This window comes from Bos mutus, chromosome 9 (assembly GCF_027580195.1).
Source record: "Bos mutus isolate GX-2022 chromosome 9, NWIPB_WYAK_1.1, whole genome shotgun sequence".
NCBI lineage: Eukaryota > Metazoa > Chordata > Mammalia > Artiodactyla > Bovidae > Bos > Bos mutus.
Window position 1 is genome coordinate 12,550,163 of NC_091625.1, and position 26,705 is coordinate 12,576,867.

The following is a 26,705-nucleotide window of genomic DNA, read 5'->3' on the forward strand; positions in this document are numbered from 1 at the left end:
AGAGGGCACCAGGAGAGTGACTCTAAAGATCCTCAGAGTCCACACCCAGGGGCCAGACCTTCCTGCGAGCGTGAAGGACTGGGCTGAATGAAACATCCACATTCACTCAGCGGTTAACCCTGATGACCCCAGAAGCATAGTAAACGCTGCACCCCGAGGGGTCTGAGTGTTGCTGCCTGGCCTTGCACGCCCACCTGGAGCAGGAAGGACATTTTACTGAGGATGAGCAGGTCAAGCTGACTTTTTGTAAAATCGCCATGGGAGGCTATTTATCCCACTTCACTCCTCCCACTTCAAAGCTACTTTCCATCACTCCAATATTTACCCTTGGAGCGATTAAGTCCTCCTTTATCTTTTCTGCGCTTTCGTTAGCTGCTCTTTTTAGCAGGTATGATTTAAGCCAAATGTCAATATGTCAGACATTAAATATCCATTCCCATGCACGGTGTGGACCATTACCTCCTCTGTTATAACAAAGGGAATGTCAATTAACTTGAGTGCAGAAGTTACACAAAACTGACTGACAGCAGTTTATAAAGGACTCTACCCAGAGCGCTTGAAGCATTTAGCTTAGTTGAGGCCTTTCTTTCAATCTGCAAAGCTGCAGATACAACAACAGAAGTGAAATTTTTGTAGGAAGGAGCAACAAGCTTTGGGGGCAAGAAAACAGGAAACATGATTGTGCGAAGCAGCACTTTCACAGCTAGACAGGCTATGATGCCTCCACGGCATCATCGGGGAAGCTTCGGGGCTGGGGCTCCTGCCGGCAGGACACCCCGCTCCAACCGTGACACCAGGGCTGCAGTAGGGGGTGCCCCCAGCCCCTAAGCCCCCCAGAGCACCAGACCTTCCAAAGGCCACGTCCAGTTCAAAAGTTAAACAGGAAGTGGTCCAAACTGGATGGCTAATGCAGAGAACTGCCGAGGAGTAAGAACGTGTCAGCAGAAGGCCCAGTCTTCCACCTTCCGCTCCTCTGCCATCACAGAGTTCACGTGGCGGGCGCCAGCCTGGAGCTCAAGTTCTGCTCCCAGGGCCCCAAATAGGTCCAAAGTGACGCGTTCTGAAATCCTCTCTGGGAAAGGAAAACCTCCTGGCCATGCGACTTACGGCTGTTTCAACCTGTTTCTTTCAGATACCATTGTCCTCATCGCCTCCATAGCGGTCGTTTCTGCCAAAACTCAGGGTAACATCTTCGCCACGTCGGCACTGCGCAGCCTGCGCTTCCTGCAGATCCTGCGCATGGTGCGTATGGACCGGCGCGGCGGCACCTGGAAACTGCTGGGCTCCGTGGTCTACGCGCACAGCAAGGTGAGCTCCGGCTTCCGCACCCGCGGCCGCCCTGGTCGCCAAACTCTTCGAAAGCAAACTTGGGCTTTTCAGAACCTGGATAAAGCCATGCGAGGACACAATGTGGATTATGTAAAAGTCACCATAAATATCCAAGCAGTAGTCAAACACATGAAATCATGCTCAGATTTTGTTTTTTGTTCCTGTTTCAAGTATTTTTCACCTCTAAAAAATCTCTCATTCTTTTTATAGCTATAAGGCTTCCCTCATAGCTCAGTCGGTAAAGAATCTGCCTGCAATGCAGGAGACCCGGGTTTGATTCCTGGGTCGGGAAGATGCCCTGGATAAGGAAATGGCAACCCCCTCCAGTAGTCTTGCCTGGAGAGTCCCAGGGACAGGGGAGCCTGGTGGGCTGCCGTCCATGGGGTCGCACAGAGTCAGACACGACTGAAGCAACTTAGCAGCAGCAGGCTATAGTCCATGGGGTTGCAAGAGTCAGACATGACTTAGTGACTAAACCACCACCACCACCACCATACCCAAGTAGTAGTCAAAGACATGAAATCATACTTAGATTTTGTTTTTGTTTCTGTTTCAAGTATTTTTCACCTCTAAAAAAATCTCTCATTCTTTTTATATCTAGGAATTAATCACAGCATGGTACATAGGATTTTTGGTTCTGATTTTTTCATCTTTCCTTGTCTATCTGGTGGAAAAGGATGCTAATAAGGAGTTTTCTACATACGCGGATGCTCTCTGGTGGGGCACGGTGAGTGAAAAAATTTGGTTTTATTTATGGGATGTTGTGAGATGTTTCCTTTGAACACAGTGCAGTGATTCCCATGAGTGGTCTCAGTAAAACTATAAATGAACTTCCAAAAGGGAAATTTTGTGCAAATACACAGCACTTATAATTATCTGAAGAGTTGCCTCATCTGTTTAGGTCTAACAAAGTTCTCTTACAAATCAACTTACTGCTTCATGCGTGCCAGTCTGTTGCAAAATAAAAACGAATAATTTTTTTAACCTTGATTAAAATGTTCAGGGGCTCACTTATTTGTTTTAACTTTGTGGAGCACAGCTTTGAAGTACAAATTGTTGTGTTGTTTGTCACTCATCAGAAAGTTTATCTGAGGCTTTAAAAGAAGAAATAGTAGCTGAACAAAAGCTATTAGTAAAATTGTGGTACAAAAAGGGAAAGAGAAAAGAGTGGTAACCATCTGTGAGATCAGAGATTACAGATACTGTGTTTCAAATTTTTCTACTCTTCTTCCTTTATATTGTTAAAGGATAGTTTTCCAAACAAATAAAAGTTAAAACGTGACTCTCATACACATAGAAAATAAAGCATGTGTAAATATTTTAAGTTATTATCAATGAAGGAACTAGGAAGATGTTATAGCCAGTTCAGAGGACTGTCCCAAGAACAGAAGTGTATACAGATTAGGAGTACTGAATGTGCAAACAGAGGCAAACCTGGCTGCTTCCACAGTGAAAGCAGGAAGTCAGAGGAACCCCCACCAGACAGTATTTATTTACATATCTATAGACAAGAATTATTTTGCATTCCTGCTGCAACTTACACTATCATAAAATAGCTCAAAGGCCATGAAAGGTGCAGAGCCTGCCCCATAAAATCAGAAATCGATAACCTAGAAGAACGTACTCCAAACAACACATAGTTTTCCACTGAAACAAAGATTGTCTTTCTATTGTAAAGAATTTATTAAACAGTCATTGAATTGTGTACCCTAGTAAGAATGTTTTAGGATAAAGGAATGCCTTATACAATGTGTAAACTACATTTCTTTTTATTTTATTCCTTAATATCTTCCAAAATGGTGAAAATACAACAGCAGTTAGAGTTGTCTGAAGTCTCTTTGGTCCAGTAAATTTGTTCTCCTATAAATCATTTGTAATATTTCTTGAGTGTTAGATTGTTGCCAAAATAAAAATGCATCATCTTCTTAAACTGTGATTGAAGCATTAGTAAGTTTGTTTGCCAGTTTGCTTTGTGGAGGTCACTGCTGCACTATTCCGCTATTTGTCAGAAGCTCGTCAGTGAGAACTAGAACTGTCATCAAAGACGAGGATAACTCATCAGGGCTTGAAGTAAGCAGAACCTGGTACAGCATAGCAGCAATAAAATGAATAAGAATCAGAAGCATAGTCGTTTGAAGATTAAGATTCTTTTTCCTTAGATTGTCAGAGCTAAATGTGTACAAGATTGTGCCACTGATAACAAAGCATCCTGTTGGCTTCATAATTTGATTTCCAACTCCTTGCCCTCCCCCACAAGCAATAATGACCACTTTGAAAGAAGGAAAGTGGAAAACCCAAAAGAGAGCTGTCATCTGACATGCCTAAAATACTTTTTATGTGCTGAGAACGAATGAAAATGTATGACTCATAGTGGGGATGAACTGAGTAAACTGAGCAAAAAGGAGGTTTTTCTAGCCAGCAAGGAGAAGACAGCGATTTGAATTTTAGTTTTTGCATCGCTGTGAAGCTACTAATGTGGCTGAATGACTGAGACCCTTAGGCACCCTTCTGTACGGAGGTGCAGCTGCTGGTGCATCCACCTGGCACCTCTCTAGCCTTCCTTCCATCATCTTCCTTTCTCCTTCCTACTACTCTCCTTCCTACTTATCCCCTTCCTACTAATCTCCTTCCTACTGCATTGTGTATTGAGCGTGTGTGGGAAACTCTCAATGTACTTAGTCACCAGCTTGTTTCTTTGCCAGAATAACCCACGTAGCAGGTTTCCAAAGGTCATCTCTGTGCCTTCCAGGGAAAAGCAGCATCTATTCATTGATTTCAGGGCAGCAGTGCTATTCTACTGAAGTTTAACCTGTACTTAGGGCTTCCCTGGTAGCTCAGCTGGTAAAGAATCTGCCTGCAATGCAGGAGACCCTGGTTCGATTCCTGGGTAGAGAAGATTCGCTGGAGAAAGGATAGGCTACCCACACCAGTATTCTTGGGCTCCCCTTGTGGCTCAGTTGATAAAGAATCTGACTGCAAAGCGGGAGACCTAGGTTCGATCCCTGGGTTGGGATCAACCAAGGGATCCCTGGAGAAGGGAAAGGCTACCCACTCCAGTATTCTGGCCTGGAGAATTCCATGGATTGTATCGGGTCGCAGGGTTCGACACGACGGAGTGACTTTCGCTTCACTGACTCTGATGCTGGGAGGGATTGAGGGCAGGAGAAGGGGACGGCAGAGGATGAGATGGCTGGATGGCATCACCAACTCAATGGACATGAGTTTGGGTAAACTCTGGGAGTTGATGATGGACAGGGAGGCCTGGCATGCTGCGATTCATGGGGTCTCAAAGAGTCGGACACGACTGAGAGACTGAACTGAACTGAACTGAATCTGTACTTAGCAGAATCTTTGAATGGCCTAATTATATCTCTTTCTAAAAAAAAAAAAAAATCTAGTCTTGACTACAGAAGCAAAATTTTCTAAGATATTGAGCTTCCAGGAATAAAAAAATGCCTTGTTGGTCCGTAGTGGGTTTGTTGATATTAGCTAACTCATTAATGAAATTCTCTGAAGCCATAAAAAGCAAACAAGAGAACTTACTAGTTCTGTCCTTATAAGAAGAACATATACTAGGTCTCCAATATAAAGTAAAACAAATATAGAATACTCCACTGTGCTTAGTCACTCAGTTGTGTCCAACTCTTTGCAACCCCATGAACTGTAGCCCACTAGGCTCCTCTGTCCATGGGGATCCTCCAAGCAAGAATACTATAATGGGTTACCATGCCCTCCTCCAGGGGATCTTCCCAACCCAGGGATCAAACCCAGGTCTCCTGCCCTGCAGGTGAATTCTTTACCAGCTGAGCCACCAGGGAAGCCCAAGAATACTATAATGGGTTACCATGCCCTCCTCCAGGTAGTCTTCCCAACCCAAGGGTTGAACCCAGGTCTCCCACACTGCAGGCGGATTCTTTATCAGCTGAGCCACTGGGGAAGCCCAAGAATACTGGAGGCCATAGCCTATTTTTTTTCCAGGGGATCTTCCTGACCCAGAAATCAAACCAGGGTCTCCTGCATTGCAGGCAGATTCTTTACCAGCTGAGCTACCAGGGAAGCCCATGGAATACTCTACATTTTATTATATATTAATGAAGACCTCAATGAAATCTTTCTAGTTAGAACTGTCCATGTTGCATGTAATGCACACCTTGCTAACTAAGGAAACATCCGGAATATAGGGAAATGAAGGAAATGAAAGAATCCTGATTTGATGAGTTTCTTAGTGCTGGGCTTTGGTGAAAAAAAAGGAAATCCCCATTTATTAAAAAAAAAAAAGCCTGAAGTAGTGATATATAGTTTAAAATGCAGTTTATAGTCTATGGATATAGTATTCAGTGAATCCTAAATATTATATGCAAAACTTCTCTAAGAAGAAGATACTTTCCCCAAACCAACTTTAGGAGGAATGCGTAGTGCGATCAGCACTGCTCAAAGCAATAACAATTTAGAGAACCTTGGTCCCTGGAAACTATTCCCATAATAGATGACAATACTCAGCCCATAGTCCATAGAAAGGGCTGGTGTTAAGCCCCTGGCAGCTACCCAACCGCAGATAGGGGCTGCATGAATGGATATGGGGAACCTCTACAGCAAAGGAGCAGAGACCAATGTCCTTCCTGACAGACCTACAGCTTCAGGGCAGAAGGGTTTTGGGAATCAGAGTTTCACTGAACAATGTTCTGGACTCTGAAGGAGCAACCAAAGAGGTGTTGATGACGGACGTTGATGAGGCCAGGCAGCTGTAGGAGGAGAGGTCTTCTGATTGTTCAGTGGAGCTCTGCTTAATGTCACTTCCTATTATTATTATCTTTCTTTTCAGTTACTTCAGGTTTATTCTGATAATCAAAGAACAGGTTTTCCTGGAGTTATTTTTTATTATGAGCTCCTTCTTCCCTGTTATTATCTTCCCTCCTTTTGATTTGATTTAGATTTATTCTGAAATAACTTAAGATACCATCCTCCTAAAGTAGTTTTTCCTGGTAATGACCCTATCCTTGAAGGCCAACTTGTCCTTTTTTTATTTACCACTCTTACTGTGTTGAAGATGGTGTTATGGGTTTTCTTTAAAGATCCAACAGCAGCAGATGGTATAAACCTACTCTTGAGGTTTATATAGCCTCCACCTGAGACCTGTGCTTGACATGATTCCTTCAGACATGTAGAGGATTTGGCGTTGGCCAGTTAGTCCTAGAATTTGCTCTTAAAAACCTCACACTTTTCCCAAGCAACAATATGGAAGGCTCTGTATGTAATGCACACTCAACAGGTTATGCAGCCCATATGTATGCCATGAGTTCATCCCCCTACAAAATCTAAGAATAGGAAATGGTGCCGATTTGTGGAAAGAGCAAGGATACCCTTGTCCTTGATGACACTGGTCACCTTTCTGAGAATCAACTCCCCCCCCCCTTCCAGGGGGTTTACCAGGACATAGTGTTCTCTGCCACCTCTTAGAAGCTATTGGTTTCTGACTCAGTAAGTCTGCTGGTACAGTAAATAGAAGTGTTTCTTACTACCAATGTGAGGCCTGATGGAATCAGAAGCTTTACTTCCAACTATTCAGGATTATTAACAACCAAGTGAAAACTGAGACATACACCCCTGGCAATATTTTCCATACAGTCTAGCGGTTATTAACCTCTCCAAGCCCCATGCCTACCTTTGGGGCATTTACGGGGTATATTGGGCATGAATCCCTGGAGAACTCTTTCCTAAGACATCTGTTCTTAAAATTGGCACATGTGCAACTCTGGACACTTTTGTTAAGTGTTATTCTAATAGTATTGAGCACATGCTGTATTAAAAAAAAAAAAAAACAGTATTATAGTCAGGAGACCAGGGTTCCAACCCCATCGTTAGTGTTAGTAGAGGTGTGATATTAAGCAATTGTTTAATATTGCTGTAAAACTGAGAAAATAATAGTACCCAAACACAAAGTTGCTCTCTGTTTCAAATGAGACTAGGACATGTGGATTCACTTTATCCAATACTAGATAGTTGTGACTGCCACTCTTATTGCTTATCTGACCACAAGCCTGGGAGAACAGTAGGGAGTGCTAATGCCCTGAGCCCTTGCCACAGCAGAACTTGAGTTTCATGATGCCACCACTGTGGAGTTTCCAATGTGTAAAGATTGAAAATCTTTCTGACCTACTAGTTCAAGATGACCAAATGTCAAAATTAACTTCATAGATTCTATGACTACCTACTATCTGAAATTGTATGCCCAGGAAGTAGCCCAAGAGATTACTTGGGCTAAGAGAAGAGAACAGGGAAGAAAAGAGACTAGAAAGAAGAGAAACAGAGCAGAGAGGAGGAAAGAGCAGGGAGGGAGAAGGAGATTGTTGACAACTGTTGACAGGAATCTTCCCCCTTAAAGGACCCCCTTAGGAATTGCTGGAGGGAATGTAAGTTGTGCACCCACTATGGAAACCAGTCGGAGAAGGTGATGGCACCCCACTCCAATACTCTTGCCTGTAAAATCCCATGGACAGAGGAGCCTGGTAGGCTGCAGTCCACGGGGTCACTGAGGGTCAGACACGACTGAGCGACTTCACTTTCACTTTTCACTTTTATGCATTGGAGAAGGAAAAGGCAACCCACTCCAGTGTTCTTGCCTGGAGAATCACAGGGATGGGGGAGCCTGGTGGGCTGCCATCTGTGGGGTTGCACAGAGTCGGACATGACTGAAGCGACTTAGCAGCAGCAGCAGCGTGGAAACCAGTACAGATATTCCTCAAAAAAAATAAGACTAGAACTACCACATGATTCTGCAGTTCTACCCTAAAGAAAATAAAAGTACTAGCTGGAGAAAATATATGCACCTCATATTCTATTTACAATAGCCAAGATTTACACTAGCAGCGCTGTTTACCATAGCCAAGACATAGAAGCAACCTAAGCACCCATCAACAGATGAATGGATAAAGAAGATATGTGTATATATACAGTGGAATATTACTCAGCCATAAAAAAGAATGAAATGATGTCATTTGCAGCAACATGGATGGACCTAGAGGTTATCATACTTAGCAAAATAAGCCAGAAAGAGAAAGACAAATACCATATGATTTCACTTACATGTGGAATCTACAATACAAAACAAATATACAAACATAGCCAAACAGAAACAGAGTTACAGATACAGAAAACAAACAGGTGGTTGCCAGAGGGCAGAGCAGGAGGGAGAGGGAAGAAATAGGTGAGGGAGACTGAAAGGTACAAATAAGTGAGTCCCAGGTATAAAGGGTACAGTGTGGGAAATATAGCCAATAACTGTGCAGTGTCTTTGTATGTGATATCGTAGCTAGACTTACCTTGGTGATGGTTTCAAAATGCTATAGAAATACCAAATCACTGTGTTGTGTAACAGGCACTAACAAAGGGCTTTAGGTCAATTATGGCTCAAAACAAACAAATAAACTCATAGAAAAAGAGACCAGATGTGTGTTTACCAGAGGCAGGGAGTGAAAGGTGGAGGAATTGAATGAGGATGGTCAAAAGGCACAAACTTCCAGCTATAAGTGCCATGGACATGATGTACCATGCAATAAGTATAATGAGCTCTGCTGTGCATTATATATGAAAGTTGCTAACAGAGTAAATCCTAAGTGTTTTAAAAACTATATATATATACACATATATGTATATTTATATATCCATTTCTTTAATGCTGTATCTATATAAGATGATGGGTGTTCGCTGAACTTATAGTGTTAATTATTTCATGATGTGTTCAAGTCAGGGCATTGTACTGTGCACCTTAAACTTCTGCAAAGCTGTGTGTCAATTATTTCTCAATAAAACTGGAAGAAAAAAAGATGAAAGAAAATAAAAATAATTTTAAAGAGACCCCCTTTAGGGGGAAATTATACTGTACTGTGGAAATCTACGAATAGTCTATTTTTAATTTGCTCACATAAATGCATTAGCTATAAACAGCTATTCATACCTGTGTTCTGCAAACCAGACCAGTAAATATTTGTTGATTTGTTGCTTGAAGAAAAGAAGGTAGGTTTATATCTCCTGGTCTCTAATTAATTGTGCTATTGAAAACAATTAACTGTAGCCTAATCTATGTCTAAATTATAACTTGAACACAGCACCTGTCTCCCATTAAAGAAAAATACTGAGGAAAGCTTGGACCCGAGTTTACATTTGTTGTGCAGTATGATTCCTGAGGGAGAAAACACTTGATCGTTGAACCCACTAAGAGGCCCCGAGCAGACCTCCGACTTTGCTACCATAATTACTCCTTTCTGCCAATATTTGCAACCCAAAGACTTTCAGAAAATCTCTCCTTACCTGCATGACTGCAGTTGAGGGCAAAACTTCCTCTGAGCTGCTCCCACATGCTGCAGCCCCTTCCAGTAAATGCCCACCCGGAAGGACAGCACGAGCCACAGGCACCACCAAGCCCACTGGTGAGGCCACAGGGGAAGCAGGCCTGTCCTTCTTGTCCCAACCCTTCCCGTCAGGCTGGTCTGCCGGTTTCCACCTCTAGTCATGAAGTGTGACAACCAATTAAAGTATTATTTTGCTAAAACAACACTGCAAGAGATATTGGAACATTTAAAAAATGTGTTTTTTAATTGTTTAGGGACTTCCCTGGTGACTGAGATGGTAAAGAATCTGCCTGCAAAGCAGGAGACCTAGGTTTGATCCCTGGGTCAAAAAGATCCCCAGGAAAAGGGAATGGTGACCCGATCCAGTATTCTGGCCTAGAGAATTCCACGGACAGAGGAGGCTGGCGGGCTACAGTCCATGGGGTCGAAACGAGTCCAAAAGAGATATTGGAACTTTTTATAAGTGTATCTTTTAAATGTTTGAATTCAAAACTTTATAACCTTTCCTAGTCAAAAGTCAATGAGTATGAATCAGTAATAAGTAAATATGTATATAAATACATAAATTTTCAAAATTTCACTAACCAGCAGATGTTAAGAGCATAGATCCTAGGGGCTCTGGAAGGAGTCAGAAAATGGAATGACACTCAATACAGTGGGTTTCCTCCAGGCCTGATTTTTGCCAACTCCTTAGGGTCACACATGCCAACTATAAGCAGGTAATTCCTTCCAGGAGCTCCCAGGGAAGAGGGTGTCTTTGGGGCTCTCTGTGAGCCCACCTTACTCTAGCTTTACATCCAAATTAGACCAGTTACTGCAGCTCAGTCCCTGGAGCTGCACGTGGCTTCTGGAACACAGAAGTGGGTGCATTGCTGAGCGCAAGTGTGGGAGCAGAGACCCAGAAAGGCTACTCAGTTCATGTGCAAAGGATCAACTGAGAAAGCTTCCCAGGGCCTTCCAGTTACTGGGGAAAGGGAAGAAACATAAGGTAGCTGCACTGGGGTACCTCAAAGACAGCTTGACCTGAAAGCCCAGAAAAATCAGCAGCCTTCCTGCAGACTAGTGCCTCAGAAGGTAAAGAATCCGCCTGCAATGCCGGAGACCTAAGACTTGATCCCTGGGTCGGGAAGATCCCCTAGAGAAGGAAATGTCATCCACTCCAGTATTCTTGCCCGGGAAATCCCATGGATGGAGGAGCCTGCTGTGCTACAGTCCATGGAGTCACAAAGAATTGGACATGACTGAGAGGTTAACACTTTCACTTTCCTGCAGCCCTCTTCCAGGATGGTTTGATGGAATGCAAGCTTCCCTGGTGGCTCAGACGGTAAATAATCTGCCTGCAGTGCAGGAGACCTGGGTTCAATCCCAGGGTTAGGAAGATCCCCTGGAGGAGGGCGTGGCAACCCACTCCAGTATTCTTGCCTGGAGAATCCCCCTGGACAGAGGAGCCTGGTGGGCTAAAGTCCATGGAGTTGCAACGAGTCAGACATGACTGAGCAACTAAGCACAGCACAACCAGAGGTTGCCTTAGAAAGGGAGCAGCCAGGTCAAGCAGGGGGGTCAGTGTGATGCCCCCTGATAACAGCAGGAGGCCCAGTTTCCCCCTTTGCAGCCATAGGAAGCAAAATGATCTGCCCACAGGCACAAAACAGGAACCCTCGCCCCCGCTCCCTGGCATCCTGGTGCTAGATCCTTCCCCAGCCTCACCTTCAACAAAAGGCCCCTCAGCCCTCAAGCAAGCAACACCCCAGCGACTGTGAGGTCCAGCAGAGGAAGTGGCTGCTCCAGACTGGGCTGTGGGCCACTCCAGCTCCTCCTGGCCTGGCCCTGGTGGCACAAGGAGAAGGTAGGAGGGTCTCACTATCCTCCACCCCAGGCAGCCCAGGTATGACTCTCAGGGTTCATGACACCTCCTCACCAGTGCCATTAGAGGGGCAGCCCTGAGTTCAAAAGGAGGGCGCAGCACTCTTAACTGGACTTAGTACGTGGTCACTTTGCTGTGTCTGGAAGCAGCAGATTAAAACCCACTCAGAGCCCCAGGCCCAGGAAAACAACTCAGATGTGTGACTGGAATGGAAAGCAGACAAAGAAATGCAACATTATTGCTGTGACCAGACCATGAAATTTCTCCTTCCGTTTATTATTGTTAATAAACTACTGGAAAGGATTAAGCTGTTTTGCAGAAAAGGTGTGGTAGATTAAACTCCTTCCTGCATATTTAAGGTTATGAACCTGTCATGAGATGTAGCCAGGAGTGTTTTATCTGCAATCAGAATCCCTTCCAAGACTGCCAGGGGCATCTGGTTCGCTCGGCTGCTGTTTTGCACAACACGTTCTTTCTCACACCCTCACAGCCCAAACAAGCCCTCCCCATTCCAGGCCCTTCTCTCCCTGCAGGTGATCCTCCTTGTCCTTCACTGCAGGTGATGAAGCCACCATGAGCTTTTCCAGCCCAGCTCCCTCTTCACGTTGTGTCCACACAGTCTCCAACCTGTGGAGGATACATTCATCCACGCGACCAAGGCTAGCCCGCCACCATGTGCCCTTCCCCTTGGCTTGCTGTTGCTGCTTAGTCACTGAGTCATGCAACCCCGTGAACTTTCATCTGCCGGGTTCCTCTGTCCATGGGCTTTCCCAGGCACAATAGTGGAGTGGGTTGCCATTTCCTTCTCCAGGGGATTTGCCCCACCCAGGGATCGAACCCGAGTCTCCTGCATTGGCAGGCGAATTCTTTACCGTCTGAGCCACCAGGGGAGCCCCTGTCTTGGGTATCCCCACCATAAAGCCCCCACTTCCCCTCTGCAGACTTGGCCTCTCTGCAGACAGGCACAGATCCGTCCTAGAAATCCCCACCTCACGTCAGAGATTCCCAGGAGTTCTCACCCCAGTTTCTCACTCTGTTTGTTACCAATGTTCTTGAAAGCGTTCTTTATTTGTTTACTAAACACTTACTGAGGTCCTGTTACTTTGCGGCAAACTTCATGCTAGAAAACAGAGTAAAGAAACAGTCCTTCCTTCCAGTTGAGGAAATGCGGCCCGAGGGAAAGCAGAGTAGACCACCCCTCATGATGGGAACCAAGAGGAAATGAGCAGGCCAGAGAGAAACCGGAGGCCCTGCCGTGGACAGTGGGCAGGGGGCCTCTCCGAGGACAGCCAGCTTAGGACAAGATCTGCAAAATGAGAAGGAGCCCTGGCAAGGGGGAATGGCTGCGGGGAGAGGCTGTGCAAGGGCTCTGCGGAAGGATGGCCTTGCCCATTCAAGGAGAGAAAGGACACTGTGGTCAAAGTGCAGTGAGCAGAGGGAAGCCCAGGGCGGTGTGGGGGTGCCACGGAGACAGGGTCACGTTCTCCACAGCTCGGAGCTTAGAATTTATTCTGAATTTGGTGAACAGCCATTGCAGGACTTTTAGAGAGGAGTAAGAAAATAGCCTGTGCAGGTGTGTGGAGAAGGAAACAAGAGAAACAGGAACAAAAGCAGAAAAGGCAATTGAGAGATGACGGCTCATGATCTTCAAGAGCCAGGACGTGGAAACAACCTCAGGGTCATGACAATGGATCAGCAGGAGGGGGTGGTGTACACATGAGGGGCCTGCTACTCAGCATGGAAAGCGAAGAAACTCTGCCAACTGCAGCCACGTGGATGGACCTTGACCTCTAAGCCCAACAAGTCAGACAGGGACAGATACTGTATGATCTCACTTATATGTATTTAAAAACAAATAAAAATGGGCATAGAAGGAGCCTACCTCAACGTAGGCCCTATATGATAAGCCTACAGCAAACATTATTCTCAGTGGTGAAAAACTGAAAGAATTCCTAAGACCAGGAACAAGACAAGGGTATCCACTTTCATCATTATTATTCAACATAGTTCTGGAAGTCCTAGCTACAGCAGTCAGAGAAGAAAAAGAAATAAAAGGAATCCAGATCAGAAAAGAGGAAGTAAAGCTCTCGCTGTTTGCAGATGACATGATACTGTACATAGAAATCCCTAAAGATAATATCAGAAAATTACTAGAGCTAATCAGTGAATTTAGCAAAGTTGCAGGATACAAAATCAATACACAGAAATCACTTGCACTTCTATATATACTAACAGTGAAAAATCATAAAGAGAAATTAAGGAATCAATCCCATTCACCATTGCAACAAAAAGAATTAAATATCTAGGAATAAACTTTCCTAAGGAGACAAAAGAACTGTACACAGAAAATTATAAGACACTAATGAAAGAAATCAAAGATGACATAAACAGGAGGAGAGATATTCCATGTTCCTGGGTAGGAAGAATCAATATTGTGAAGATGACTATACTACCAAATGCAATCTACAGATTCAACATGCTCCCTGTTAAATTACCAATGGCATTTTTCACAGAACTAGAACAAAATATTTCCCAATTCATATGGAAACACAAAATACCTCCAATAGCCAAAGCAGTCTTGAGAAAGAAGAATGGAGCTGGAGGAATCAAGCTTCCTGACTTCAGATTATACTACAAAGCTACAGTCAGCAAGACAGTATCGTACGGGCACAAAAACAGAAATACAGACCAATGGAACCAGATAGAAAGCCCAGGAAGAAACCCATGTACCTATGGGTACCTTATTTTTGACAAAGGAGGCAAGAATATACAATGAGGCAAATACAGCCTCTTCAATAAATGGTGCTGGGAAAACTGGACAGATACATGTAAAAGAATGAAATTAGAACATTTCCTAATACCACACACAAAGATAAACTCAAAATGGATTAAAGACCTAAATGTAAGACCACAAACTATAAAACTCTTAGAGGAAAACATAGACAGAATACTTGATGACATAAATCAAAGCAAGATCCTCTATAACCTACCTCCTAGAGTAATAGAAATAAAAACAAAAGTAAACAAGTGGGACCTGATTAAACCAAAAAGCTTTCACATAGCAAAGGAAGCTATAAGCAAGGTGAAAAGACAGCCCTCATAATGGGAGAAAATGATAGCAAATGAAACAACTGACAAAGGATTAATTTCCAAAATATACAAGCAGCTTATACAACTCAATACCAGAAAAGCAGACAACCCAATTAAAAAGTGGGAAAAGACCTAAACACACATTTTTCCAAAGAAGACATAAGGATGGCTAACAAGCACATGAAAAGATGCTCAACAACGGTCATTATTAGAGAAATGCAAATGAAAACTACAATGAGATATCACCTCACACCAGTCAGAATGGCCATCATCAAAAAGTCTACAAACAATAAATGCTAGAGAGGGTGTGGAGAAAAAGGAATGCTCTTGCACTGTTGGTGGGTATTTAAATTGATACAGCCACTATGGAAGACAGTATGGATATTCCTTTAAAAACTATGAATAAAACCACCATGTGACCCAGCAATCCCACTCCTAGGCATATACCCTGAGGAAACCAAAATTGAAAGAGACACATTTATCCCATTGTTCATTGCAGCACTATTTACAATAGTTAGAACATGGAAGCAACCTAGATGTCCATCGACAGATGAATGAATAAAGAAATTATGATACATATACACAATGGAATGTTACTCAGCCATAAAAAGGAACACATTTGAGAGCTCTAATGAGGTGGATGAACCTAGAACCTATTATACAGAGTGAAGTGAGTCAGAAAGAGAAAGATAAATATCATATTCTAATGCATATATATGGAATCTAGAAAATTGGTCCTGAATAATTTATTTACAGGGCAGCAGTGGAGAAACAGACATAGAGAATAGACCTATGCACGTGAGGAGAGGGGAGGAGAGGGTGAGATGTACAGAAAGAGTAACATGGAAACGTGCACTACCATATGTAAAATAGATAGCCAACGGAAATTTGCTGTATGGCTCAGGAAACTCAAACAGGGGTTCTGTATCAACCTAGCGGGGTGGGATGGGGCAGGAGAGATGGGAGGGAGGTTCAAAAGGGAGGGAATATATGTATCCTATGACTGATTCATGTTGAGGTTTGACAGAAAACAGCAAACTTCTGTAAAGCAATTATCCTTCGATTAAAAATTAAGAAATTTTAAAAAACAGAAAGAGATGAGATTCATGGTTACAGCAGGTTTGGGAGGTGGAGTGGAGGAAGGTGGTTAAAAGGTACCAGCTTCCAATTAGAAGATAAACCAACACCAGGGATGTCAGTGCCACAAGGTGAGTGACTGTAGGTGAGACTGCTATGTGACATGCAGAAAAGCAAAGAGTAAATCCTAAGAGTTCTCATCACAAAAAGAAAAGTGTAACCCTTGTAGAGTATCTCTGCAGAATGATGGATGTTCACTAACCCTGCTGTGGTCATCATTTCACAGCAAATGTAAATCAAACCACCAAGCTATGTGTGTTGAACAGTGATGCACGTCAACCATCCCTTAATAAAATCTGGGGAAAGTATAGTAAAAAAGAGGCTGCTACAGAGCCTGATCTACCATGGCGCCCACGAGGACAGAGAGGAGGGAGTGGACTGGGAATATCGAAGCATCGTAACCTGCTGAGGGATTCAGAGAGGGACCTGTGGGGGAGGAGCAGCAAGGGTTCCTCGAGGCCTCCAATTGAGCAGCCCATACACGAGGTTTGTGAGATGTTAGTTCCCTAACCAGGGATTGAACCTGGGCCCTCAAGGATTTCCTGACAGCAGTGTTCTTGATTGGGAAGGGATGTAATTGGCACAGCAGGCTGGGGGTAATAAAAGTTCTGTCTTAAATATATTAAGTTTAAATGACTGGGCAGCATCCAAAGAGAAGTATCAGTTGCAGATATGTGGATCCAGAGCTCAGAAGAGTGGTCTGACCTGGAGGCAGAAACTCAGTGTGTTCCTCATAAAAATGGCATTTAAGTCTTGAGAACGTTTCAGATCACCTGGCAAAAGAGAGAAAAGAGGAGATAGAAGAGAAAGGAAAAATGAAAGAACAGAATTTTTCAAAAAAGAGAAAAAGACCCAGAAGCAAACCTTAAGAATCTAATATTCGAAGGTTGACTGGTGTAGGATGAGCCACGTAAAAGAAGCTGCCAAAGATGTAAAGCTATGACAAACAGCATATGAAAAAGCAGAGACATCACTTGCCAACAAAGGTCTATATAGTCAAAGCTATGTTTTTTCAGTAGTCATGTATGGATGTGAAATTTGGACCATAAAAAAAGCTGAAAGCCAAAGAACTGATGCTTTAGAACTGTGGTGCTGAAGAAGACTTTTGAGAGCCCCTTGAACTGCAAGGAGATCAAACTAGTCAATCCTGCAGGAAATCAATCCTGGATATTCATTGGAAGGACTGAAGCTCCTTTACTTTGGCCATCTGATGCGAAGAGCTGACTCATTGGAAAAGACCCTGATGCTGGGAAAAAACAAGGGCAAGAGGAAAAGGGAATGACAGAGGATGAGATGGTTGGATGGCTTCCCCCACTTAAGGACGAGTTTGAGCAAATTCTGGGAAATCGTGAAGGACAGGGAACCCTGGCATGCTGCAGTCCACAGAGTTGCAAGGAGTTGGACACGCCTGAGCAACAGCAACAATAAAGAAGTAAAGGGAAAACCATGAAAGTAAGGCAAGAAGAGAGTTTAGGAAGGGTGGTCAGCTGAGCGGGATGCTTTTGGAGGGTTTACAGCACAAAGTGTCCCTTCCATTACCATTTCTGCCTCTCAACAGGTTTCCCTCCTCTGAAAGCTGGGGAAGGTGACATGACCAAGACGGCTGCTGTTAGAAACCGCTGGCGACCCTGTCCCTGTGTCTACCTCTCTTCTCAGTCCTCATTCTCCTTGTTTTCCATGAGCCTGTGACACCAGGGCTCACCTGGTCTTCTGTGAAGCTGTCTTCTCCATTGAGTTTCCATTTACATAACCCGTTCCTAGTCCTCCTACTTTTGAAACAATATACTCCTCTGGCTTTCCTTTTCCTTCTGCCCCTTAATTGTGTGGGTTTCCTGAGGAGGTGTCCTGCACCCCTTCTTCACACTCTGCTACCTCATGGCTTCACAGAGCTTCCACAGTCACTCAGCACCTGATTCCAAAATCCACATCTCAAGCCATTAAGACGCAGGCTCTCCTTCTTAATTCCTTGCTAATATGGCTTCCCCAGGTAGCACTAGTGGTAAGGAACCCACCAGCCAATGCAGGAGACTTTAGAGATAAGAGCTCTATCCCTGAATCGGGAAGATCCCCTGGAGGAGAGCAGGGCAACCCACTCCAGTATTCTTGCCTGGAAAATTCCATGGACAGAGGAGTCTGGTGGGCTACAGTCCATGGGATTGCAAAGAGTCAGGCATGACTGAGCTCACACACACACACACACACACACACACACAGAATGTCTAGATCAGCCACATACTGATATTTGAAAAGCCGTCATTGAAAGTCACTCTTCATCTTTGCTCCCGAACCCTTTCCTTCTTGTCGTCTTTCTATTTATGGGGCCACATCTTCCACTTGAAGTGTTCCAATCCTGTTGGTTTGGTCGTCACCTTCCTTCTGGATGATCTGTGGATATGCTACTATTGCTCTTCTTCAGCTTGTCTCTTTACTCTCCACCTTGTACCATCCCACTTCGACTGTTCTGATTCAATCACCCCATCATTCTACCAGGTCAGGCTTGCCTCGTCTGTCCTGGAGCACAGCCAGAACTCTGTTCTAAAGCACACAAGCAGCCCCTGGAGCAGTTTATCATCAGGGAGACAAGACCCAGGGATCATTTCTCAGACACTCCCTGGTCTAGCATTAGCTAGCTCCAGTGCAGCTAAGTACACATTCCAAAACCCACCCTGTTTATCCCACTGCTGTGCAGCTGTTCATCTGTATCCCCTCCCTGGATTACTCTATCATCTCTGTCTCTCAAAATAGTACCCCTCCTTCAAAGCCTGGGTATGATGATATCTTCCCAACAAAGCTTCTGCAACTCGCCCAAGCTAGTACTAATCTCTTTGAATTTGAGCAGCAGATTATTTGTGCTTTCAGCATAATACCTGTCTTGCCCTATTTTGTGTTTTAATGATTTGTGTGTGACATACTTCCCTTCTTATGCCCTAAATATCTTAGGACAGGAGCCATGCACCTCTCATTTTTGTTCCACTACAAATCAAAGCACGCACCCTACACACACCAGGCCTTCAGGAAATGCCCTCCAGGGAAATGAGTGGATAGACTTAATTAACACAAATTATTGTTTTGTGTACTGATCCAGTCCTAAAGCCGAAGAATTGATGCTTTTCAACTGTGGTGTTGGAGAAGACTCTTGAGAGTCCCTTGGACTTCGAGGAGATCCAACCAGTCCATTCTAAAGCAGATCAGTCTTGGGTGTTCTTTGGAAGGGCTGATGCTAAAGCTGAAACTCCAGTACTTTGGCCACCTCATGTGAAGAGTTGACTCATTGGAAAAGACTCTGATGCTGGGAGGGATTGGGGCCAGGAGGAGAAGGGGACGACAGAGGATGAGATGGCTGGATGGCATTACCGACTCCATGAACTTGAGTCTGAGTGAACTCCGGGAGTTGGTGATGGACAGGGAGGCCTGGCGTGCTGCAATTCATGGGATGGCAAAGAGTCGGACACGACTGAGCGACTGAACTGAACTGAACTGAAAGCCATGGTGTGATCATTCCTATATCACTGATGGTTATCCACTTACTAATCTAGCCTTTCTTTGAATGCACTTAGGAAAGATGGAAAATCGTATTATAAGGGAGGAACAAGTATGTAGGTTACTCCCTTCCTTAAGCAAAGAGTTCTGTTATGTGTCATGGAAAATTAAAGCACAGTAATAAAATGCGCCAGCCAGACTGCTTGAATAATGATTTAGTGGAAACTGTTCGTGAGTCCTGACTTCCCTCTCAAGTACTTAAGCTGCACGTCCTGTTTATTTGTTTTTAGATAACATTGACCACGATCGGTTATGGAGACAAAACCCCCCTGACGTGGCTGGGAAGGCTGCTGTCAGCAGGCTTCGCACTCCTGGGCATTTCTTTCTTTGCACTTCCTGCTGTGAGTATCTTTGCAAAAATTAAACACTTCCAGTTGGATTGTAGAGGTTTACTAGCATGAGCTTCCTTTAAACAATATGCCCTGGAACATAGCTATATTTACTGGTATCATTTTTCTGATATAATGTTGACTTTTCTACATATAGCTAGTTGGATAATTTAAAAAATGGTCTTCCCTTGGAGACATTTAACCCAAAAGTTTTCTACCAGCTGGGGCTTTAGGATCAAATAATAATTCAGGTGGCATCAGTCAACATGCTCCTAATACATTGAAAATAGGTGTAAAGAATTAAAGCTGTCCTCCTCTTAAACTGATGGCTCCAGTTAAGTGTGTGAGGTGTGAGCTACTGAAGAGATTCATGTGCCCACGTGGAGTATTTACCTCTTCGGATCCACTTGAGTGAGAAGCACATGGATTTAAAGGGTCTTTAAAGTGTCAGATGATTTATTGTTTGTGTCATCATTGATTTTTGTTAACCACCAGTTTCTGTATCATATCAGAATGAAGAGCACACTTATCTTCTCTTAAGCTTCTGATTATTTTCCCCTGAGTGGATGAAGCCTGTCTTTCTGGTTGTTTTATCCTCTTGTGTCTTCAAAGGCAGTTTGTGAAAATATTTATTACAATTTGCCACCATCCCCAAGCTCTCTCTTTCACTCACTCCACCCCTCGTGGGGGAAAGGAGCCCAGAAGTAGGCTTGTTAGAGCCATGGCCGCCGTGCTGCTTAAGAAACCAGAGCCTCCATCTTGCTCGAGACACAGGCAGGCTCACAGAGACCCCAGGGCACCCCTCCAAGGAGCCAAGGGGGTGGGGCCTTCAGCACCACAGGCTGAGGTTCCTGGGGCTCCACCTCTGCCCGAACCCCTTGTCCTTCCCATGGCCAGTGCTCAGCTCCAGGCTGACTGGCTGGTTGCATCCCAGACCACCTAAAGTCAGAGAAGGGTCCCCAGGGACCATGCATGAGCTCAGGTACCAGATCTCACTTTGAATTCGGGTTCAGTCCCATGCTCCCCAAGTGTGATTGTGTTGGTTTGCTAGGACTGCTGTAACAAGGTGTCACAGACTATCTGGCTTGACCTAACATAGTTCAGTTGTCTCTTGGTTCTGGAATTTTCCTGATGGTTCAGATGGTAAAGCATCTGCCTACAGTGTGGGAGACCCAAGTTCGATCCCTGGGTCAGGAAGATCCCCTGGAAAAGGAAATGGCAACCCCCTCCAGTAATCTTGCCTGGAAAGTCCCATGGATGGAGGGGCCTGGTAGGCTATAGTCTATGGGGTCACAAAGAGTCGGACACGACTGAGCAACTTCACTTTCTTTCTCATGGTTCTAGAGGTGAAAGTTGAAAACCAAGGAGCTGGCAGGGCTGGTTCTTTCCGAGGGCCCCAAAGGAGGGATGCATCCAGGCCTCATGGACACCGTATCCTCATGGCTACTCCCTGTGTCTCCCTCTGTCCATGTCCAAGTTTCCTCTAAAAAGGACACCAGCCACACTGGGCTAGGGCCCGCCCTATGAGCTCACTGTAACTTGATCACCTGGGTAAAGACCTTTTCTCCAAATAAGGTCGTACACTGAGGTCCTGGGGATTAGGACTCCAACCTGTAAATTTTGGACACAAGTCAGCCCGTAACAGACCCTGAGTACATTTATTAACGTCATGTATGAAGAGTTATTGCACCCAAAGAAAGTTTTTGAAGACCAATGATATAACATAAGTCAAGTGCTTGTCATGAAGAAAACTTTTACAATATGTGTGTGTTTCCTGCTGAGACAAAGTGGAAAAGAGGACAGAAAGCTTCTGTCCATCCAGAGTCACATGAATCCGGCGACCTCAGCCATGTAGAACAGACACCCACGTGACAGCCAGATTCCCTACAGGAAAACACCTTAGAAACAGCAAAATGCAGTCTTGTGCTTTTTTACCCAAAATAATGGCGCCAAAGACCTGCCACTGTTGGGTTTAATACTCATCCTGAGGCCACACGTATAACAGCCCATGTGATCCCTCAAAGAATCACAGACATGGCGGAGGCCACGTCAGGGCGATTCCCTTGCAGGGCAACAGTGTCCGCCGTCTCCCCAGGAGAGATCGAGGTCTTTCATTACCTTCGCTTAATTTAGAGGGAAGTCTGATAAGGTGAGTTCTGTAGTTTCACACTTCTTCGAGGATTCTAAACAGCAATGTGGAAGTAGGCTGCAGAACCAGGAAGAGATAATAGCAAAGGATGGAAAAGAGAGCCTGTAAGCAGAGAGCAGAGACAAGTGTTCAAAGGTGTAAAGACCTGGGCCAGTTCGCATGAAGGTCAGCCATCTTCAGGCACTGCCTGCATCCCACCCAGCAGGTTGCTCGCCTCCATCGTGAAACCCTGGACCATCATGGCAGAGTCAGTTGTATTGCTGTTAGGTTAAGGGTCAGAGACTAATTAGTCATTCTTGAGAAGCTTTCCCAATAAAGTGATTAAGATTTTATATGTAAATTAAATCAATTCGTGTTGGAAATCAAAATCTCACTCACCCGTAGCATCCCCTCACAGGGCCAAGCAGAGTAGACTTTACCATGGAGAGTTTCACTGCAGCCTCACGGTAGGTGCAGGGTTCTTACTGAATGAATGAAAGATGGTTCATGTTTACCTTTAATAAAAAAAAATAAAAAGGTGGCTGGAAACACCAGTATGTCCAGTGCACCTGCCGGCCGCAGTGGTGTCAGATTGAAATTAGGGGAACACAGGGGCACTTTGCTAAGAAAGTCAGAATGGATGCTGGGCCTGCCTTCCACCCAGGAAAGAAAGGGCCAAGAAGAGAAGAGCCTTCCCTGTCTTTCCCTAGAAGTAGGATTCTCCTGTACACCACAGAGGCATTCTCCTGCACATCACACAGGCATGTGGGCCACCACCTCGGCTGGGGTCTGTTTCCCTGAGGCCCCATCCCAGGGCCTCAAGATAAGGAGAATTCTCCTGTATTCTTGGCTGAGAAGCATGAGTAGCATAAGTCACCACTGCCTTAGAGGGACTGTCTCCACCTGCGGACCCTCGCTTCCCTCTTGCTGAGAATATCTTTAACCTGTTTGCCAAGTACAGGGTACAAATCAGCTCTTTTAACCTGGAAGAAAAGGGATAAATATTTTGAATATTTGCCAAGATGTCTTATTTCTATCTGATGTTTATGGAGAACTTCTAAAACTTAAAACCTGAAAGTTTATCTCACCTTAGAAAGTGAAAGTGAAGTCGTTCAGTCGTGTCCGACTCGTTGGGATCCCGTGGACTGTAGCCCACCAGGCTCCTCCGTCCATGGGATTCTCCAGGCAAGAATACTGGAGTGGGTTGCCATTTCCTTCTCCAGGGGAATCTTCCCTACCCGGGGATCGAACCCTGGTGTCCCGCATTGCAGGCAGACACTTTAACCTCTGAGCCACCAGGGAAGGTAATGAATTAAGACAAAACTCAATTTCTGAGAATGTGTCTCTGTCGGTCTCAATATTTGACGGGATGGCACGTTAGCTATATTTTACACAGCAGGCTTTATTTTTAACAGACCTGCGTTTCTGTATATGAACTGACGGCTGAGGGAGATGGAGAAGGACTGGACAGGAGCCGTAACCAGACAATGAGCAGAGCTGGTGTCATGACTGCTGTAATGTACAGTCTGGCTCAAGAGCCCTGCAGCCCACGGTCGCCATCTACTAGTGTGTGTTTCTAAGCAATGCCAGCATGATTTCCACCACATTTTAGCTTGTTTGGCAGGTGTTCAGTTTGTGTTATGCAGGGCCTGTCTTCATTTTCCAAAAGGGATTTAACTCTGAACCTCATATTTACATAATGAATGCTCAAAAATAGTAGCCATTGCTGTTAATTCAATTTCTACAAAAACTAAATTATGCTTCCTATGAGCGGATTATACACATCTATGCATGTAATATAAATACATAATATAAATATATGCTATAAATTCTGCTGTTTCAGTCTCTTACATGTTTAAGCTTCATGAAAAATGACATTAAAAGGAAAATAAATAAATCTTTCCTAAATGGTCTTAAGGAGCAGAAGGTAATTTTGGAGTTGTGAATAACTAAGAGTTGATTTGGATTTGGAAACAGAAGGCCATTTTTATAACCTCTAAATGCAGGGAGATGTTAAAATCCACGAATAAAATCCTACAAACCAGGTTTTCATAAAGCTTAGTTTGTTCAGTCACAACCTGCGTGAGATGAAAACCTCAGACAGGACGAGACAGTCGCTGAGAAAGAGCGATGGAAAACAGACCCTGTGACGTCGTTTCTAATTTCACAGTGCAGTTGCACATCCTGATTGATGAGGGAGTCCATCACTGCTCATTAACGGCAATAGTATCATTGTATAACTGTATTTAAACATAACTGCGTTATGTATTATCTGGTTATCATCACAGAGGTACTCAGAATTGTGGAATCTCAAGGAGAATTCTCCAGTATTCTTGCCTGGAAAATCCCATGGACAGAGGAGCCTGGCAGACTATACAGCCCACGGGGTCACCAGAGTCGGACATGACTTAGTGACTAAACCACCTCAAGATAAGGAGGAAGAGTAAAGGTTATCTAGAGCCCAAAAATATCCTCATCAAGTTGTCATCCACTGAGACCTAAAACGTCACAAGGATGAGACATACCACCCCCTCAGACAGCCCTTACTATCTGTGAGTGACTTCAAACACATAAAGAAAAGAAAAACAGCCGTCCCTTACCTATGGCAAGGAACTGACTTACAGTTCGTAAGATACCCGGCTGTAACCTAAGGGTTAGATTCCTTGAAGTTTAATAAAAAGCTAATAATTTATAGCTAGCAAGTACAATCCCAGACTCGAAAGCTGAGGGGCTCTGCTTCCCACACCAATAAAGTGGAGACTAAGAGACAAAGCCCAGAGACTGAACTGAGTGAACTCTGAAGCCAACCTCAACCTGAGGCTGACGTGAAGCATCTTGATTCCACAAATTTAGACCAAAGCAAACTGAAAATAGGGGACGTATCAAGAGAGCAGGATTTTGGCAGATGAAGACGATATGCAGAAAAAGGCAAACCAGCCAAAAAGCCAGTATAAACACAGAAGGATCAGGCTAGTTTTACCAGCCCCCAGACCTAATGGGTGAGCCAAAACCGAGAAAGCAAGGCTTGCTCCGAGTGTTAAGACTCTGAGGATTAAGACCCAGGAGAGGGGCTTCCCTGGTGGCTTGGTGGTAAAGAATCTGCCTGCCAATGCAGGAGACACGGGTTCAATCCCTGATCCAGGAAGATCCCACGTGCCAAGGAGCAACTAAGCCCGTGCACCACCACTACCGAGCCTGGGCTCGAGCCCACATGCCTGGAGCCCAGGCTCCACCACAAGAGAAACCACTGCAATGAGAAGACCAAGAACGGCAAGTAGATAGTCACCGCCACTTGCCACAGCTAGAGAAAGCCCTCACAGTAATGAAGACCCAGCACAAAGAAAAACTAATTGATGAGTGAATTAATTAACTTTAAAAAATAAAGAATCAGGAGGATAAGTATGTGCTTTGCATTGACCCGTGCTCTCATCTGTACTGGACAAATAGGCAAAAAGGAAACATCTCCAAGCCTGAGTGTCTATGTGTCTCATCTAAACAACTGTCCTTCCCCACTTGCTTTCCTTTGGTAGGTGTAGAATTATAGCATCATGAACAGATCTTAAAATTTAATAAGATCATTCCCCCACCCATTCATGAACGGAAAGTATAAACTGGAGTAGTTGCCATCAGCATGCTAAAATAGCTCCCAGGTCCACATCCACGAGGCAGTAACACCTCCAGATTTTAAATCCCCCTCATCTGTCACTGGATAGGCCTGTTTTCTCTAACTTAGGTGCAAAGAAACGCCACAGAGAAGGCCATGCAAAAGCATTTTTTTATTTGGAATTGTGGGGCCTCCTCCTATACCCTAGGAGACTGGAGGGCAGCACCTGGTGATTTTCTGAAGGACAGACATCATCCTGTTTCTTGTTCAACAACTTGCCATTGGCCAGTGGCATAATAATAGAGGAAATCATGTTTGTCTAATAAGTAACAAGATTATGGACAGGTTGCATACTGTTTGTATTTTCTCAGACTCTTCTTAAAGGGTTGTTTTTTTCTTTTAGTATTTGTATTATTTAATGATGCTTTGGGGGGAGTTTTTTTTAAGCACTATTTCTGTATTTTGTCACAGGGCATTCTTGGCTCAGGTTTTGCATTAAAAGTACAAGAACAGCACCGCCAGAAACATTTTGAGAAAAGACGGAACCCAGCTGCCAACCTCATTCAGGTAAATGTCAGTGCACCAGGAGCACGGCCCTCCCTGCAGGGGTGCTGGGTCGGGAATCAGGCTCTCTGTGGCCTCACTTGCAAGAGCTACCCTTTGGTTTTGTTTTTAAACACGAAGCTAGAACTTATTGCACAGTCTTGGATTTGGTCATGGGCTCCCCACTCCCAAACAGAAAAATATCTATTTTCAGTCAATGGTCCGTGCTTCGTTTGCATTCATTAACCATGCCAGCAAGGCCACAGGGGCTTCACTAGTGGTTCAGTGGTAAAGAACCTGCCTGCTAATGCAGGAGACCCAGGTTCGATCCCTGGGTCAGGAAGATCCCCTGGAGAAGGAAATAGCAACCCACTCCGGTATCCTTGCCTGGAGAATCCCATAGACAGAGGAGCCTGGCAGGCTATAGTCCATGGGGGTCGCAAAGAGTCAGACAAGACTTAGCAACTACACAGCAACAACAACAAGCAAGGCTACACAGATGTCAGCAAGGTCATGCTGCTCCCGGAATGGCCTAGAGTCATGAACTAGTTGGTGAAACACCATTGATCATTCAGGATGGAGCAGAAAGCCTGCACTGCACTCACCTTCTGCGGCCAGGTGTATGTGGCTGTTCTGAAAAACACATTTATTCAGAATGTCAAGGTTTAGTACTTGGGGGATCACTTTTAATGCTGTCTAGAGCAATAACTAGAAATACTTATTTTAGAAAGTGGTGTAATGGAGTCCATCAGTGTTTGAGCACATTGAAAAGTGAAAGTCGCTCAGTCGTGTC

At 44.4% G+C, this 26,705-nt stretch overlaps 1 protein-coding gene across 3 annotated transcripts in view; it reads left to right on the plus strand.

Annotated features, from left to right (window-relative positions):
• The window catches only part of KCNQ5 (potassium voltage-gated channel subfamily Q member 5), a 623,719-nt gene that overhangs the window by 491,161 nt on the left and 105,853 nt on the right, over window positions 1–26,705 (plus strand). For all 3 annotated transcript variants that reach the window (XM_070376187.1, XM_070376188.1, XM_070376190.1), the window contains exons 4-7: window positions 1,133–1,308; window positions 1,931–2,056; window positions 19,539–19,649; window positions 25,841–25,936. In XM_070376187.1, coding sequence (XP_070232288.1) covers window positions 1,133–1,308; window positions 1,931–2,056; window positions 19,539–19,649; window positions 25,841–25,936 — 509 coding nt within the window. The remainder of the gene's footprint in view (window positions 1–1,132; window positions 1,309–1,930; window positions 2,057–19,538; window positions 19,650–25,840; window positions 25,937–26,705) is intronic.